Source organism: Populus euphratica, unplaced genomic scaffold, assembly GCF_000495115.2.
Source record: "Populus euphratica unplaced genomic scaffold, PopEup_1.0 scaffold7.1, whole genome shotgun sequence".
NCBI classification, from domain to species: Eukaryota; Viridiplantae; Streptophyta; class Magnoliopsida; order Malpighiales; family Salicaceae; genus Populus; species Populus euphratica.
In genome coordinates this window covers 1,163,232-1,182,545 of record NW_011499871.1, presented here as the reverse complement: position 1 = coordinate 1,182,545, position 19,314 = coordinate 1,163,232, and the positions used below count along the sequence as shown (strand labels likewise).

General features: G+C 32.3%; 3 protein-coding genes across 4 annotated transcripts; 1 reads left to right on the top strand and 2 right to left on the bottom strand.

Moving 5' to 3' along the window:
- Positions 1 to 1,850: 1,850 nt before the first annotated feature.
- Positions 1,851 to 4,085, top strand: LOC105127322 (GDSL esterase/lipase At4g10955). Of its 2 annotated transcripts, XM_011028573.1 has the most exons (3): positions 1,851 to 1,939; positions 2,173 to 2,744; positions 2,989 to 4,085. In XM_011028573.1, the coding sequence occupies exons 2-3, from the start codon at positions 2,623 to 2,625 to the stop codon at positions 3,956 to 3,958; spliced, it is 1,092 nt and encodes a 363-aa protein (XP_011026875.1). In that variant the 5' UTR covers positions 1,851 to 1,939; positions 2,173 to 2,622; the 3' UTR covers positions 3,959 to 4,085. The 2 variants fall into 2 exon arrangements, with proteins under 2 accessions (XP_011026875.1, XP_011026874.1); XM_011028572.1 differs by lacking the exon at positions 1,851 to 1,939 and having other exon boundaries at positions 2,106 to 2,744.
- A 1,709-nt stretch (positions 4,086 to 5,794) lies between these two features.
- On the bottom strand, positions 5,795 to 6,855 carry LOC105127321 (uncharacterized). The gene has a single exon (XM_011028571.1). The coding sequence runs from the start codon at positions 6,647 to 6,649 to the stop codon at positions 6,026 to 6,028; it is 624 nt and encodes a 207-aa protein (XP_011026873.1). The 5' UTR covers positions 6,650 to 6,855; the 3' UTR covers positions 5,795 to 6,025.
- A 5,630-nt stretch (positions 6,856 to 12,485) lies between these two features.
- On the bottom strand, positions 12,486 to 15,688 carry LOC105127320 (phosphatidylinositol 4-kinase gamma 2-like). Its single transcript, XM_011028570.1, has 2 exons — positions 13,691 to 15,688; positions 12,486 to 13,310 (listed from the first exon to the last, which is right to left on the bottom strand). Exons 1-2 carry the CDS (start codon positions 15,062 to 15,064, stop codon positions 12,933 to 12,935), a joined length of 1,752 nt encoding a protein of 583 aa, XP_011026872.1. The 5' UTR covers positions 15,065 to 15,688; the 3' UTR covers positions 12,486 to 12,932.
- Between the last annotated feature and the right edge of the window lie 3,626 nt (positions 15,689 to 19,314).

Sequence of the window (19,314 nt, the reverse complement as noted above, 5' to 3'; positions counted from 1 at the left end):
AACATGCAAGGGTGTGCAGATACATATTTGCAACTGCAGAAATAAGCCTCTCCACGTTAGATTCTGCTGGTGATATTTAGCTTTTAAACTGTCAAAAATATTAATCCAATTAAAATTTCAAGAACTACTGATGGCGTCATTCCTCCATGCTATTGGCAGGAGCTTGTGATCCTAGTTTCAAACAGGGGAGATTGAGGGGGTCATAGCCTCCAAGAGTTTTCGGTGTTAGGGTCTTATTTGACTTTATATTTTCTTAAAGAAAAAGATAAAAAAAGAAACATAAAGAAAAACTCATTTTAGATTTCAATTAAATAAATTATTAAATGGATATAAATTATAATAAGAAAAGGAAAAGAAAAACTTTAAAAGCATATTGAAATTTTAATTATAATATCAAGTTCTCAATGAAATAAATATAATAACATTAAAAAGAGTCATTAACAATAATTGAAGTTAATTATACATGTCACCTAAAAATAAATGAGCTAAATAAAGAGTATGACTCACTCTACTAATTATTAATGACTTTTTTTTATATAATTAAATTTATTTTATTAAGAATTTTTTTATGATAATTATGATATCATAATTAAACCTTTGATGTGTTTTAAGGGCCCTTCCTCTCTTCTATCTTCTCATTATAACTATCATTCTAGTCATCTTTGTTAATTTTTTTTGTTATTATTGAATTTATTTTGTCAAAATTTTTCTAATAATATTAATAATATTGTAATCAAAGCTTAAATATGTATTCCATACCTTTCTCTCTTTCTTTTTTATTTTTCTCTTTCTTTTATTTTCATTATAATTTGTATAGCTTATTTAACAATATTTTAACTTTTTTTTTTCATCCTGATATATATGAAGGGAGTGTTTGTTTGATGAAAAGTGGTTTTCTAAAAATTAATTTTCAAACTTTTCTGTGTTTATTTGTCATTAAAAAAGTTAGTCAACGAAAAATACTTTCTAGTCAAAAAAAAATTTGGTCTGGTTTTCAAGAAATTATTTTTCTTTTATTTTAGATGGAAAACACTTTCTTAAAATTGTGAAAAATTTAGAAATGTCATATTATTTATTGATTATATTAAATTTGGTTATCAAACTTTTGATTGCTATATGTATATTGTTTTGAATATTTTTTTTTCAATTTCATCCTTAAAATTTAATTTTTGTATTAATTTTAGTTTATATTTTTATAATTGTTATTTTTTTTTAATTGAAATTTTTTATATATCAAATTTAGTTCTCATTCCTTTGGTTGTTACTTATTTTATTTGAAATAATTTATGAAATGGTAGTCGTTATTATTTTAATTTCTTCATCTTTCAATTGTTTTATTTGTTAAATTTGATCTCTATTATTTTTATTATTATTTATTTTATTTGAGATAATTTATAAAATTATATTTTTTATAATTTTATTCTCATTCATCTTTTTAATTTGTAAAATTTATTTCTTATTATTTTAATAAACTTAAATAAAATAAAATATTAATAAGTTATTTTCTAACTCATTTTTATAACATAATCAAATATTAAAAAGTGTTTTTTAACTTATTTTTATTATATTATCAAATATCATAAAATAATTTATTTTTTAAAATTTATTTTTTAATTTTTTTAAAAAAAACTATTTTTTAACGCAAATAAATAGGGTTTAAATTGAATTATTTTGCATTAGAATTTTGAAAATTGTTATTTTATTATTTTTTAAAACAGTGCTAATATTTGTTTTTTAAAAAAATCCACCAATTATCTAGAAGTGTCTTTCTTTCTTTAACACATGCTGTCATGTCACCGCCAACCTCTATTACCGCCCATCAACTTCCACCTTAAATTGAAACAGAGGAAGGCCCCCCCAAATAAAAAATTAAAAAAAGCCTTTTTTCCGTATCAATATATCATAACATCAGATCTGTTCTTCCTTTGAATAAATCCAGGTATCCCTCTCCTGTAGCCTTTCTTTCATTTGTTACAAAGGTAGAATATTCGGATCCATTCTCATTCTTTTGCTATGTTAGAAATCATGTCATGATGGGCTATTATTAAAGTTTTATCTGAAACGAAATATTTATATATTTTTAATTCAGGTTGGTTTATCTCTTTTTTTTTAAAAAAAAGAAGAATTGCATTTTTCTGTTAATAAGAATTTTTTGTTTTGCAATTGGTTCAGAAGGAAAACTCTTATTTTGAATCTGGCTCAAGGTTTATCGTCAAAGAGTTTGTGTTCTGGCGGAGATAAGGATTTTGATCCCAAGTTTAGATTTTGATGGACCCTGATTTCTGTTTGGATGGGAGGTGTTTGTGTTTTTATTGGAAAATAAGAGGTATCCTGAAGAGGGAAACTTTCTTATGGGAAGGTTCAAGTACCTTTCAAATGGATACATTACTCCGTTAAAGTCAAACTCATTGAGAAATATTCTTTCTGGATGGTTTTTCAAACAGTTTCATCCTTGAAATATTGCAAATTAAGCACGTAGTTTGTTCCACTCAAAACATGCTGATGGGTTTAGCTTATTTGTTATCTTTCTTGTGTGTGAGAGAGAATCTGACCGTGTGTGATCTATGTGCCTGTTAAATCTAGTTTTGGACCGGTAACCACTCACTGGTTTTTATTTAATCAATGCAGTGGCATCTTGGAGGACATCAAGAAGCAGCAGCAGCTACAGGAACATATGGTATTATGGCCTCTGAGAAGGAAGACTTTAGCCTCTCAGGACCCTTGCACCTAGCTATTGTCGACTGGTGAGCTCCTTGTTGGTTTCGTATAATTCTTCCCTTGCATTGACCACCTCGGGTGCATAGACATATGATTTTGGGGACATTACTATCTTATGAACGTGATGCAGCAGCCATATTGATCCTGCTGTTTTAATTAATCTTTACTAATGAATTAGTTGTGATGCTAGGCAACATAGTGATTAGATAAAAAGTATGTTTATAGAAACAAGATCATGTGGGAAACAATGTTATTTGCAATACTGTGCAGGACAAATGCACATCATCGAAGATCTGTTGCTGCCAGTTTGGTTCAGGGTGTCTACATTCTAGAGCAGGACCGCCAGCTGAAACGTCAAGGTCCCCAAGCTCTTGCTTCTCCTTGGTGGGAGTTCTTTCACTTTCAGTTGCTTCGTCACCTTGTAGATGATGTGGATTCCTCCATTTTTGCTGCAATTTATGAATTCAAGCTGCCAAAATCTCATTATCACAATTCATTAGATGAAAGCCCTCGTTACGTAATTGCCTTCCGAGGCACCATAACCAAGCCAGAGTCTGTGTCACGGGACCTTGAGTTGGACCTCCACATTCTCCGAAATGGACTCCATGAGACATCCCGGTTTGAGATTGCTATCCAAGCAGTCCGAAATGTGGTTGCTATTGTAGGTGAATCAAATGTCTGGTTAGCTGGGCATTCCCTGGGAGCGGCAATGGCATTGCTAGCTGGAAAGACCATGGCCAAGACGGGCATCTTTCTCCAAGCTTTTCTCTTCAATTCACCATTCTTCTCTGCCCCAATTGAGGGGATCAAAGATGAGCGAGTGAAACATGGGCTCCGGATTGCAAGCAGTGTGATAACAGCAGGACTCGCATTTGCGACAAAGAAGAGCTATAATAATAATCGATCTGTCGATCCATTTGCTGCTCTTTCTGGATGGATCCCATTTCTCTTTGTCAATCCAGGTGATCACTTATGCTCAGAATATATTGGGTATCTTGAGCACAGGAAGAAGATGGATGATATTGGAATTGGGGCTATTGAGAGATTAGCAACCCAGAATTCTCTGGGCGGTCTTCTCATGAGTGCCATGGGTAGGGAGTCAGAACCACTCCACCTCATCCCTTCAGCAAATCTAATTGTAAATTTAACTCCTTGTCAGGATTTTAGGGAAGCTCATGGAATTCACCAGTGGTGGAGACCTGATTTGGACATCAAATCCAAGCTTTACAACTACAAATAGTTCTGTGCAATTTGTGGGTATATGGTGTCTTTTATCTTGTTCTTGTACATGTGTTATTGGAGGAAGGATTATCAAAATTTGATTCATTACTTTTGTTTATTCCAAAGCACATTTTATTGGTGAATTATTTTCAAATTGCATCTCTTTGATCTTGTATCAAATTGCATGCTGTAGTGGTAATCATTAACCTGGTCTCAAGGCATGGATTTCAGAAACTAACCATTTAGCTGTCACTTCCCAATGCTCGATAACTCGGGGTTGGGAACTTGCAGCAGTCATGAATTCTTCTAGAGGTTTGCAAGCTAGCTGCTTTAGAGTTTTTGGTTGAAAGACGATAATGCAAGCAGTTCCAGTTGTTTTGTTCACTGTTTAAATCACCACACCAATTGATCATTACCTATGTTATGATATTCAAGATGTTTAATCTAATCATTGGTAGGTTTTTGCTGTCTAAATAAATTGCGTCCTTGATGTTTAGCACCATGAACAGATTCCTCGATTTTCATCCTTGTATGGCAATGGCTGGCACCTGTTCTGAACTCTTGAAGAAGAGCAGTTGAGCCCCCACGCAAGTGAATGTAGAGGCTTGATGCTGATATTTTTTTAGCGGGATGGTCATGTTGTTGGTGTTAACTTTGACAATAGAATAAAAATTCGATATACGACTACCTTTCCACTCCTTAACATTTTTATTTTTATTTTGATAACTCTCCCTTCCCTCAAACTCAAATACTAAAAAATAAAACAAAATTAATTTTTAAACCAAAACATAAAAATTTCAAACTCAAATACTAAAAAATAAAATAAATTTTTGAACCAAAATATAAAAGTTTCAAACTGAAAAACAAATAAAATTTAAAAAATCATAGACTATTTTTTTTAAAATGCACTAAATAAATAATAATAAAAAAATCCTTTCTTTTTACCTCATTATTTGATAATCCCTTTATCTTCAATAACAAATTCGATTTTTTTTCAAAAAACTAAGCATCAACAACCTAATACTAATATTTGTTTTTTATTTCATAATATCTTTATTAAAAACAAATCAAAATAACTTATAAAATATAATTATTAATATGTATAATATTAAAAAAATAAAAAATAAAATACAAAGTATAAAAATTAAAAGACAAAAAAAAAATTGAAATATAGTGGGACACATTGTTTTTCTGGATCCTTTCAATTTTTCCTTTTCATTTAATTTTAAAGTTAATGAGTTAAAAAGCAAGGATCTCCAATCCCAAGAGGGTGGAGCATCCAATATGGACAGTGTGTGCAGTCTGCAGCCCCACAATCCTGTCGGAGTAAAATCTGCACGGCACTCACTTCGTTACCGTTTATCACCGGCTAATATTACCATTTACCACCCTGCCTGCCGCGTGCAATCACGACCTCCACTAACACCGTCCTTTTCAGGCCCTTCTCCGGGACTCCGACAACATGACATTTTCAAGCGTCAACCTTTTCATTTTACCCATTCCCGTCATTTACTGACCCTTATTCAGATAAATAAATAAAAATTATTTACTCTCCTTCTTTAGTAAACAGAAACCATGGAGCCTTTTGCGGATCTTTACAGCTCATAATTCACTGACCATAAGCTTTCCTTGACGATCGAACCAACTCAAGTTTCCTGATAGAAACCTTAACTGCATCTGTTATTATACTAATCATGGTATCAACCTTTACTTATTGCACAATTAAGCCCCAAACAAAACTAAAGAAAAAGCAAAGCTACCCTTTAGAGACCAACCTCATCATAGTTTGCAGCTTTCCTTGTGCAACAATTCAAGATCTTTCCCAAAAACTGAGAGCAACGCTACAAGAACAAGAAAAGAAAAGGGATGTAACTACATGAGCTCAAGATTCTCAAAATGCAGATCAAAGAGAGAACAAAACCCACTCGTGGAAATATCAAGATTTTACACTTCCTTCAACACACTAGGCCTCATATTTAAAAACCAAAAAATACAAACAATTAAAAGAAAAGGCTGCATAAAAACTACACTTAAAAACCTAAAACAAAAGGGGGGGTTGGGGTGGGGGGGGGGGTTGTCAGTATTATTAGCAATGAAACCCTAAAACAGATCCATCACTCACGGAAATTGTAACTCTGCATCTAACTTTAGTCTCCAGATGATGGGTGAAAAAATGCAAGACCCGAACCCGACCCGCTATTTGGATTCTTGACTCAATCTCCATGGTTGGTCCGACCCGAAACCCGTTATTAAAACCTGGCCGTCCACCACCGCCAAAACCACCGTCATTGAAAGCAGGTCCCACATTAACCGCTGCATCCGGCGAAGCAGATAAAGGGAAAGACTCAACAGAATAGGTAGCGGCCATGTACTGGGTCCGACCCGCATCAATTTTGCCAGCGGGAATGAACATGAACCCGACTTGAGAACTCGAGTAAAGAAGCTGAAGGGTACTGTCGTAGTGAGAGAAAACAGCTCTATTTGGATTCTTGACGGAGACATATTGAGAGAAAGTGAAGTTAACAGTGTTATTAGAGACGGCAAATGATGGGAGTTGAACAGCGTTAACAGATATTTTCGGGTCTTTAGGCTTGAAAACAGTGAAGAAGACGATAAGGATTATGATAACAACAAAGATTAGGAAGATTGTAGCTACTATGCATGAAGCAATATTTGTACGGCCTGAAGGCGGTCTGTGCGGTTTGCTCATTTTCTTGTTTCGATGAGTTAAAAGAGGGGGCTGGTGGAAGAAGGGAAAGGGAATCTAGAGAGAGAGGGAGTGGACAATGGGAAGTGTTTAGATGTGGTGAAGACGGGATGAATGCTTAGATTAAGTGGGAAAAGTGAAGGCGAAAGCGAAAGGCCTCGACTGGAAGCGAGAAAAAAAAGGTCTGAAAGGCAGACTTTTGTCTTTTTCTTTTGTTTTAGTTCTGTCTCAACTGAAGGAGAAGGTTTTTGTTGCCCGCGAATGCCTGGACTGAATAATTAGGTCTAACAACTGCTTCCTTTGATGGTAAAATTAACATTAATATTATCATTAACAAATCAATTTAAGGTTTTCAGGTGAATCTACTGTTTGTAAGCCATCCTCCCATCTCTTCGTTCGTATAATCGTATCCCTTGTCTATTGTAGAAGTTATCACCTTTTGATAGTTTCGTCATTGCACTTAATTTCTTTTCAATTTAATCATTTCAAATTCTATTTTCATTACCCCATGTGTTATTATCTCTTTCTTTTTATGTTTTCTAGTCATGTTTCGAATTATATGCATATGGTCACTATTATTCCAAATTTTTACATTTTAATCACTAGAAATTGAGAAATAAAAAAAAAAGGTCATCAAAAATAACAAGAGATAAAGTGGTTAGTTGGCCATATTTTCACCATTAAAATATCCAAGTTTGATGTTAATAGGTTTGTTTCAGAGAATAAAATTCAATGGAGAAAGACTTGTTAATTGGTTTTTAATTCAGTTTGATTTTAATTTTTTAAAGTTATTAGAAGGTGTTTTAGGTTTTAAAATATTTTTAATGATATTTTTAAATAAAAAAATCAAAAATATATTTTTAAACATATAATTATAGTCATTAAAAACAATTGAAAATTTTAGAAGCAAACGATATGTCATCTGCTAGGCAAAACAATATTGTCTAATTTAAAATGAAATTAAAAAGAAAAAAAATAGAAGTCTATTCTTAAATTTTAATTTTAGATAAGATAAGTTGTATTTGCACATTTTAATTATAAGGATGAAAATCTTATATATTTAGCAAGTAGAATTAATTTCCAAGATAAATTAAAGAAAATGTATAAAATAAAAATAATGGCTAAGATAAAATATTTACTACTTTTGCATTTATCTTTAATTACTTTTTATAAAGACTTCAATCTTTAATAATCTCTTATTTTATTTATCAGTTCTTATATTTTCCCGAAACGAAATATAGAGACAGAAAAGAATAGCTTTTTCAAGGTTAGTACAGATACAGTAAGACTTCTTCAAATGTATGCACATCAATATCACAATTTGTGCGAACCCTACTGGGGTTTGGAATAACTTTCTCTGGTGCTCCCATTTTTATATAAGATTTTGGCGAGGAGTAAGAGAGGCCGAAGGATGTGGGAATGAAAAGGGAGGTTTTGAAGAATTTGTGCTGGCTAGAAGATGACAGGCAGGAAATGCTGAAAGACACATTAAGCTCAAGAGATAAAGAGAATGGATAGGAAATGCTCTCTTTTTAGGAATCAAATCATTCTTCAGATATTTAGTAGAAGAGATAGCTTCAGCATCTTCTCGGCTTTGGATGAGAAGAACCCATCTTGGTTTTGGAGTGAAGGTGGGGAGATTTTCTTGACTGTGATTGAAAATTGGAAGGAGCAGTGAAGGTAAATTGAAATCTTGTTTTCCTGTATACCTCTTTGGGTTCACAGCCTCCAGCACAGGGACTTCTTCATCATTATGCGCATGAGATATAAAGCGTAATTAAGCACTAAACAAGGCTCAAAAAACAAGATTTGTAAATCCTAGATATTAGTCCTAATACACTCCCCAACAGCACACCTTTTGTGACCAAACAAGGTAAATCCAAACCCTAAGCCTTCGAAGATGGTGTTTCTTGAAATGTAATAATTGCAACTACACGTCAAAAGTTATTATGAAAAAAAGAAAAAAGTTCTAAAATTGCGTCCAGTTAAACTTGGTAAATTAAGCAACAATGATGATAATGCCTACAAAGCCTAATTCCCAATCACCAGCGAACAAACAATTAAAACCCAACAAACAAAATATTAATCATCACCCTTCCTTCGGATCTCATTAAGCTCCAACAGGTCCAAGTTCCACTACCACCTGTTTTAAGCTCTCTCAGTTTCTTCCTGATGCACTCATCAACCTTCGCTGAACAGCTTGCCATTGGGCATGAACACTGTCGTCCATGGTGTGAGATGCAGTTTCGGCCGTCCCAAGTCCAAACTAATACCATTTTCAACCTATATAATCAAATCATATTTGAACAATTTTTATGTTTGAAATAAAATAATAAATTATATTAATGAATTCAATTATATCATTTAAAATACATGTATAATATTTTTACCATGTCTAACATTTGACAGAACCGGAGCGTTGGACCCAGGGGCGGAGCGAGAAAAAAAAATTAGAAGGAGCTAAGTTATAAATTAAGGAAGGTCCAGAAAAAATTGCCAGACCCCCCCCCCCCCCCCCCTGGTTGGACCACCTTGAATTTATATGCAAACTAAACTCGATTAATGTTTCTTTATACATGTGTCCTGTGTCCTGTAATTTACAGTAACCTAAAACTTGCAAACAAGTATTTAGAAAGGATTTTGTTCCACTAGTTTCTATATACTTTGATTAATTTTTTGAAATTTTAAAATTAATAATTATATAAATTTTTAATAATCTAAAATTTATGATATTTAAATTAATAATTTCTAAGAAGTATACTTATAACCTGACAATTAAGTTATAGCAACAAAGTTAATTGAAAAGGACTTTTGCAGAAAAAAGAAGATTAACCATTTGACCAGGAGCATTATTTTCGTTGTTCATAACCTACGGGAACCCTGTTTAAAGACCCTCAGCCATCTCTACTGCCCACTGGACATGTGCTAGCTAGCCCATCTTCAGTAGTGTGCCATATTCATTCTCGATCTACAAATGTGGGAAACACTAGATTCTATTAATTTTCAACAGACAGACGTACCCTTTCACATAGTCTCACTGCAAATATATAGAACATGTGATAGTATGATTCGAGCTCCATGTGAAGCATATAAATTCTCTGATTGCTTCATTCTCACTATTTTTCCAGCAAAGCTTTGCATATGAACCTGCCATGCCATCAATTAAATAAGTTGCCTTACAAAAAAACTTGTCCAATAAATATATTTCTTAAAACGTGATTTTTTTAAAATTATTTTTTCTATTTATTGAATTTCTTATAATTATTTGTTGATATTTCAAAAATATATAACATAAATTAATACTATAAATTATTTTAATAATAATAATAAGTTCAATAAAAATAAATTTTAAAATCCTGTTAAACTTGCATCAATATAAATAATTCATAATTTAATAAATATGTTCAAAATAGTGTTGAAAACAGACTAAAATAACATTAATCATTATAAGGTAAAACTGGTATATAATGATGAAGGTCTAAGTCGATATGCTAATAAAAACAAAAGATATATAAGTATAGTTATTTGTGGAGTCATAATTATAGGTATTGATAAAATGACAAGTGTTAAAATATCTTAGTTTATATTTAATGTCCAAAGTTTAGTATCACATGTTATTAAAAATAAAATCATTTTTTTATTTGGTTTTTTAATGTCTAAATTGATAAAGTAGGAGGTGTTGACTCCATTAGGATAGTAAAATTATTTTCATAATTTTCTTTATAAGACAGAAAGAGGGTTGAAATATGAATATTTACTACCTGTAGTTTGTTCCTGGTCCTTGCCTTTTCATTCTCTGGATATGAACTAGGCCTTGGGTTAAGCCACACAGGAAACTCAATATAAAATACAAGAATTTGGCTGAGGTCAATGCATCAACGAACAAAGTCTTCAAGAAGGACATTAAAGATGAACAAAAACGGAACGACAAATGAGGTAAGATGCAAGGATTTTGCATGAATTCCTTTTATGCTGCCGCAGCTCTCTGCCTGCAAAGAGCAGTTCATAATCAGAGCAAAACTAGAAGTTCATGAAAAGTTTCTTTCCAGGATGCATCAGAAAAAGAATGAAGCAACCGAAGAAGAAACACCAGCCATATACTCTTAAGTCTTTCCTGTTGTATCAGATCACCAACAGGCCAATATGCAGTTGGCGTGCACAAGTTCTGTTTTAAAATATCTACCGCACGGCCAATAAAAGCCTAATCGTGCACAGGAACACCGAAAGACTACAAGAAATGCTGAGCTTAAGATCACTTCCATGGTATCCTTGGTCGACTCTGACACAGCAACAAGCTCCTAAGAATCTTGTCCTTCTTTCACCTCTTCTTTTCCCAAGAGAGTTTTCAATATCATTTCCCTTTTCGCAGGACGGAGCCCCACCATAATTCTTCACAGTATATTAACAATGATCACAGAATAATCAATTTATGGATTAAAATGTAAAGCAAACACAAGTGTATCGGTATTATAGGTTGCACAAGATTAATTGTTTATTTTTTCATGTAACCTCTCTCTTTCTCTCTCTGTATATTTATACATTTTTTATCATTTATTACTCATCTCTTGCTGTAAATGAAATGATGATAATAAAACTTTCAAGATTTTGACAACATCGTTTTGTTTAGCCACACTTATGAACAACTCGCTATTTCTTTATAATAACATAATTTAAGCTCTAAAATAGAAGAAAAACTCAAAAAAAAAAAAAAACAAAGTTTAAAACACAGGAAGGTAATTAGAAAACAGAAGAGAAGAAGAGTTTGGAAAGCAATGTAGAACATTCTTCCGTTAACCAGCTTTTATAGTGGATTTTAAAGCCGAAGCTAATGCAGAAATTAAATCCAGTAATTAGAGAATTAATTTTTCATTGTTTTGTTTTAGTTACTCATCATTAAAAAAAATTAATCTAATAGTTTTTTAGTTTTAAATCTTAATGTTTTATATATAAAAGATGTTCAGGTTAGAAAAAGAAGAAGATTGTTCTAACTAATTCATGAATTTAATATATAAATAGACTGGAAAAAAATAATTTTGGGTTAAAAATGATCTTATAATAAATTTAAATTGAAGCTTGGTAAAAAATAAGAACAAGTCTAATATCCAAGCCGAGTGAATGAATATAGTTTAAGCCCAAAATAATTTTGTATAGATTTATGTGTGACTCTTCAACTTCTAATTATATAAATTAAACCCAAAACTATTTTGTATAGATTTATGTGTGGCTCTTCAACTTCTAATTATATAAATTACAAGATTAAGCTTGAGATGGAGACTTTTAGACAAACGTTCTAACCAAGTATTTTTTAAAATTATTTATTTATTTATTTATAATCTGTTAATATTTGAAGTTAAATAATTTTTGTTGAGGAATAATTTTTAATAAGGTTTTAACCAAGATACCAATTTTGATTTTAACTCAAAATGTATCCATCACTCACACTTGTTAGTAATCAGCAAGAGTGTTGATTGAGCAGAGTTCGATAGCAAGACAGCGCTCTACAGAGTATCACCGCAAGACATCTCATTGAGCACATTGAGGGAAACCATAACCCTATTGAATTGATTCTCTGTCCAATCCTGACCATGAACCTGACATCTTGCAAAGGGTTTTCATTTCATATCTAACATAACCACTTCCAGCACAAAATTGCTGATTTTTGTTCTATCAAACTAAATCTTGCGAGCAAACTAGAAAGAGCACAGCTGGTTTGCTTTACAAGCAAAACACTAGTCATGCATAAGAAAAACCAGGGCTCCCTCGTAGCTCTATCTGTCGAAGATCAGAATTTTTACTTGGCATTATTTTGAGCTTTGTAGTACATAATAAATTCTTGACATGGATGGTAAGTCTGTGCAAGAAGAACACGGTTGCTTTACTCGTGTTCTTCCAAGCTCACTCTTTGTTTATTAAATAGAAACATAAACACAGATACAACTTTTGGGTGGCCTTGAAGGCCCACCTCAGTTGACCATGACTCAACAATTCGGACAGATATTTATGTACACAACAAACCTCAACCTTCCCGCAATCTAGTATAATCTAGGCATAACACTTGTTATTCATAGTTTTAAACTTCTGTTCACCATCCCGGTACAATATCCCAAACAACGTTGACGGAAGTGAAAGAAAATTCGAAGTGTTAGGCTCATTCATGACCAAGATAAGCCATCCACGTTACAAGTCCATCCAAAAATGGACTAGTAATTTAAATGATACGTACATATATACTCCTCCATTGGGAATTTGTCAAGCTAGATAGAATGCCTGACCTAAACGGAATTGATTATTCTGTGAATTCATCAAGACGGTAGTCCATGATATTGGAGACAGCTTCGAGAAATGCAGCTTCACTAATACCAGGAAGCAAGGAATCTTCTGCTTCACGAATAATCTCCTCGATCACAGATTCCTTATTCAAGCTCTCTCTACACATGATGCTTCCGATAGCAAAAGGAGTGAGACCTCTCTCTACCCCTTTCTTCAGAAGCATAGTGGAGATGCGAAGTACGCGGGCACACTCAAGAGGAATATTCCACCCATAGAATTGCACTAGTGCGATGTCATGTTCAGCATCCAGTGAGTTTATGTAGTCGACAACTTCGGGTGAGTACGGCTGGCGGGCTTGTGGCCAGTAAAACCAGTCAAATGTGCAATCTTCAAACTAAAAAGAAGCAAAAGCAAAGATGAGCTGCAGACCTTCAAAGACAGAACTTTAAGACATATATCTGTAAAATATGTGGTTCATGGATAACTACTACACAGTAATCACTTTGCTAGCAACAATTTTCTATCATTTTATCCTATTCTTAAGACACAAGTCTGAATCCTGTGTTTTAAGAATAGGATATAGCTGAATCTGCTGATTAGTTGATTAACCCACGCCCACTCTGAACCTTTTTTTCTCCTATGTGCACCCCTATGGCCCTATGGACCATATTTTTAAATAAATTCATCATGGACAACCAGTAATTATTACTAGCAAAGCACAAATGTGAAAGAACATGATACTTTTTCATGAGGATGATAGCTGAAATTACTTACTTTTTCAGGCAAGCAGTAACCATGATCAATTGGAATGAGTACTGTTTGACCATCCTCCCCTCTGCTAATCAATATATTCCCAGCATGCCTATCTGTATTGGCCATTCTTATATCGAACACACTGATCTTGTGCACCTCCTCCACCGGGAAAGCCCCGGAACCGATGTCCTCACAGTTCCCCTCGTTCTTCATAAACATCTGTAAAGACCCGATCTTGGCATACTCCATTGCATTTTCAAACCCTTCTGGATGGTTAAATCCTTTGTGCAAGCATTGAACGATGACTGTGGGGGGGACCCCAGCGAAGCCTATAGTTTCTCCATTTACTGCCCGTGGACCACTCCTTGGATGATCCAATATGTAAGCCGCAACTTCCCTCAATGCTCCTTCTCCTACCCTTGTCCCCCTTTTTAAACCCTCACCATTCGATGACACGGGCAACCCCTGGGGGTTATTCACAGCCATAGGCTCCTCATCAACAGGCTTAAAAACAGATACAAACTCCTGACCTGATGGATCCTGCAAAAAGTAAGTCCCTCCTGTTCCCTCAGAAGATCGGATGGGTGCATTACCTTTCTCCAATCCATCAAGTGCAGAGTTAATCATGTTCCAAAAAACCGAATTCAGCTTCACCTTAGGATTAACAATAACCGGTTCCAGCATGAAATTTCTGCCAGATCGCACCTTTGAGAGATCAGGAACCTCTTCGGATCGGTTCTCTCCTCCATCAATTGACCTATCTCTCTTCTCAGTGGAATTTGCTGCCACTACCAAAATCTCAAAATCCTTTTCCAAAGGCTTAGCCCTCACTTTGGCAGATTTTTCAACCAACAAATGGATGGCAGCATCATTATCATTGCATATATCATCAACAATTTTCTGATCATCAAGCTTTTTTCCATTATAAAAGATCTCCTGTTCCTCAACATCAACAAATCCTTTACCTTCTTTAAATATTCGTTGCTTTATGTACCCAACATTCCTATACCTATCCACATGAAACTCAAATTCCTCTCCACAATTGGTCCTTACAATGACAAACAAGAGATCAGAGAGCTTGAGAACCAAGTGCAAGACATTGCCCCTAGTGACCCCATAATCCTTAACAAGAGAATCATTTCTTGCCAATTCCCTCCCTCCAAAAACTAACTTCTGCTTATTCACTACAAAACCTTTCCTTGTCTGAATCCTTAGCTTCACTGCAGCTATAGAATCAGACTCGAAAACCCTCATAGGAATTGAAGAACCACCCACGCTAATATAAATTAGGATCGATGAATCCTCGATTACTGGTCCCTTTTGATTACAATAACCAGGAAGAAAATGACCTGATTCTTTAAAAATCGGACTCAAACCAACATCAACGACAGACATTTTCTCTCTCACTCTCTAAACAGAAAGCAACAAATTTTAGGTGAAAGAGATTTAGATTTTGAATCTAAAATCCACTAAAAAGAAATGGAGTTCATTGGGTAAACCCAGAAGCCAAAAAAGAATTTTTTTTTAACCTTTTCAGCTCCTGGGTATATCAGATTGTTGCATGCTAAAAACTTGTGTTAATGTATAAGGCCTCAAATTACGAAAAAAGAAAAGGAAAGGAAACCAGGTAGAATAGATGATCGGATTCTTACCAAAAGGGAAAGAATCAAAGGTGAATAGGCAGAGGAAGTGAGCTTAAAAATCGAGTCTTTTTTGGATGAATGATTGGAAAAGCTCCAATTTTTTTCAAGTTTGCCAAGATTGGCAGCAAGAAGCTATTGTTTCGCCGAGGTTTTTTCAATCGATAAGGATAATTATGTCTCCGATAACAACAATGAACAGGTGGAAGAGAGGAGAGGAGAGAAAGCAGGATTGTAGCCGTTAGCTTTATAGAAATGAACGACCGAACGTCTTTGACGGACCGTATTTCTTGCTTTGAAGGACGACGTTAACTGTCTTTGACGATCGTTTGTTTGGTTCTGAAAAGGAGAGATAGTGTTTGCGTTTGGAGGTTTGAAAGGAGCCCGTGGACTTGGAGTGAAGTTTACTAAGATGTCCTTCACATTTCCTTTTTATTTTTCTTTCACATCTCTCTCTGTTTATTTATATCTGTACATTATATTAAAAAGTTTTCTTTTTTCTTCTTATTTATTTAAGAAAAATGGAAAATTTTTCATGCTTAAAAAAATATCACCACAGATTGTTATTATATTTCACTTGGATGTAAATTGTTAATAAAATATTTAATATTCCTTAGAAATTTTGAAATGGTTGAATAACTCATGAAAATAGCTAAATGAAGTAAAACAAATATTGAATTATTGTAGATATAAAGATAAATATTCAATATAATATTAAAGAAATATCCAAACTTATCGAATATAAAACATCTATTTTATAGTGATAACACCTCGAAATCTAGTTATATTAGCGATGATAAAATAGTGATAAATACTATATACATTACAACGAGGAGAAGGGTATTGCAGACATTCAAAAGCAATTATATCCGTTGCATTCATTGCATATACTCATACAGAAGAATGCCACCTGGCACGGAAGCATTATTCTAGTAAACGATCAGATTTAAATGACGAGCTTACAGACGTTGACGTTAACAGTCCTCTCCCGCACTGACCGGGTTACACGACTTGCTGATTCAGCGATCTCAGGTGCCCAAATCAGGGGCAAATTTAGAACTTGCTTGTTTTTCGTCAAAATTATTAGTTTTAAAAATTTTATATTTTTTAAATATTTTAATATAATAATATCAAAAATAAATTTTAAAAAATAGCATATATACACAGCCACAAATATATTATTTTAAAGTATTTTTGAATTATATATATTTAAATGTGAAGATATCAATACATAAAAATAATTTATTATATATATACATATATATTTGATATAGGTTGTGCCTTCTAAATTATTTAGGGAATAATTTTTTTTAATTAAAGATGCAAATTAATTCAAAAGCATTTTTACCGTGGCAAAAAATATCCTAATTAAATTATTTGCAAATTGGAATCGAATGCGAAGTTTAACCATTTAGTTATTTTAAAAAGGATAGGTAATTGAGACATTTATTTTTTTAGTGAATAGGTATCTCATGTATCAAGATTATTATTTTTAAAAAAAATTGATTTTTTAAGCATCCATCTGTACCTAGAACATTGCATTAGTTTGGTCCAATCAACTAATGAAATATCAAGCAATTTGCAATGGGATTGACAGAAAAAAAAAATCAATAAGTTTGTTAATTTTTTAAAGATGTACTGCAAACAGGCTACCAGACAAAAATACATAACCAAAGAATTAATTAGATAAACAATTAAACAGGAAAGAACCTAGAAGGGGTGCAGTCCCTTTTCCTTATAGTTTTTATTCTCATGAAACCTTAATAAGGTGCAAATGGCCAATTTTATTGCCGTTCCGACCGAAAAGGGTTCCTGATCCTTGGTACAAATTCATGCAAGTTCTGAGCTCTTGTCGATTGTGTGTAATTTTCTGTCTCTGGTCGAGGGTTTACCTTATTAAGCAATGCATTTCTTAATTAGAGAAAACGAGGGGGACTAGGCCATCCAATAACCAATATAAAAGGGGGGATAAAATACAGAGCATGTAGTTACAGGACGTTGGCTCGTTAATTATTGGTTCATGATGCCACACGAGTTATTTTTTTATATAAAAAATATAAAAAAAAATTAAAATTTAAAAGTGTTAGATTTTTTTTAAAATTATATTCAAAATTTTTGGATTTGACTACAACACCTGACCTAAAAATAATATATCTAAGAGTAATATTTATAATATTAATAATAACATTAAATTTACTTGATACAAGTTTAAGTAAGTATGACTGCAACACTAGACCCAAGAATAATGAACGTGGGTCTGACTATAAAGTCATGTAATAAAAATATGATAATTAAATAAATAAATTAAAAAAAAACCAATAGAAAGAAAAAAACTAATAAATAAAAATAAATAAATTAATTGGATTAACACTTCAAATTAGGTTAACCCGTAAAATCTGGGATTTGTGTCATAAAAATTTGATAACTAAATAGAAAAAAAATTAACGAATTTACCTAAAATTAATTTGGTTAACCCATCAAGACCAGGATACGTATAATGAAAATCTGATAATTAAATAGAAAAAAATTTAACATTAACAAACTAAACTAAATGAAAAAAGTTAATTAAAAAAAAATTCAAATTAACTCGTCAAATCAGGTTAACCCATTAAATCCAGGATTCGTATCATGAAAATATAATAACTAAATAAATAAAATTTAATATTAGTAAACTAAATCAAACAAATTTTTTTATTAAAAAACAAAAAAATTAAAAAAACAGTTCTCTAATATAATATAATAATAATTATAATATAGTAATTATAATAATATAATATATTAATAAGTGAAAGGCACAGGGAAGTTATAGTGCTTTCTCGTGCCTTTTAGAGTATTTTTTAATGAAGCTTGAGTTGAAAATACATGGTTGTAATTGTTTTTAAAATATTTTTTATTTAAAAATATTTAAAAATATTTTTTTATTTTTTAAAAATTATTTTTATATTAGTATATCAAAATAATCTAAAAATACTAAAAAGTTATTAATTTAAAATAAAAAAATTTAATTTTTTTAAAAAACACTTTTAAGATGTAACAACAAACGTGACATTGTTTTTTATCCCAATTTTTGTTTATTATACTTAAATTCGTTTCTTTGAACCGACTAAACCGTTTCTTGTAATCTAACTCTAGGTTGAAACTCTGGTGATTAAGGAGCTAATTAATTCACTTGTAATCGAATGTGTTTTTCGATGATGATTCAACTAGCTATGAATGCATCTAGGTTAACACGCAAACAAGGGTTCCCAGGAGACATGATGAGCAGAGCACATTCATGCACTGAAATATATTTTCAATGCATCGAGATTGCCTTTATTTTCTTTATTAAAAAAAAGAGAGAAGAAGAAGACAGAAATCATTAATTTAATTTAAAGTTATATTTATCTTTGCATTTCAAAAATATTTTTAAAAAACAATTGAAATTTTTTATTTTAAATTTCAGATCGTTTTATATATTAATATCAAAAATATTTTTTAATATATTTTTAAATTAAAAAATAACTATTACTGTAATCCTAGACACTCTGAATGTTCGCAACACAGGGAACTGAATCATGAAGGTCCATGGTGCAGGAAAAAAAGTGTGGATTCGTGGGCCTTCTCTTCAGTGGTTGCATTATGTGGGACATAAATATAGCATTTATGAGATCGATTAATTTGAAGATATCATTTACTTGCAGAGGAAAGAGGGCATTGCGGGCCCCGTATAGCAAAGTATCATGCTTCTCCATGTGAGCATAGGACCACATCTCACATTTCTTGAAGCATATAATTAGTGCTGGCAAATTGTCGGATTGCATGTTTTCAGAATTAGAATGTACTGTGTTTTAAAAATATTTTTAAAAATTTTAAATTTTAAATTAATATATTTTTAATATTTTCAAATCATTTTGATATGCTAATTTTAAAAATAAAAAAATATTATTGATATTTTTAGAATAAAAAGATATTTTAAAAAACAATTACAATTACACTACCAAACATATTTTTAAAATAATAAGATAG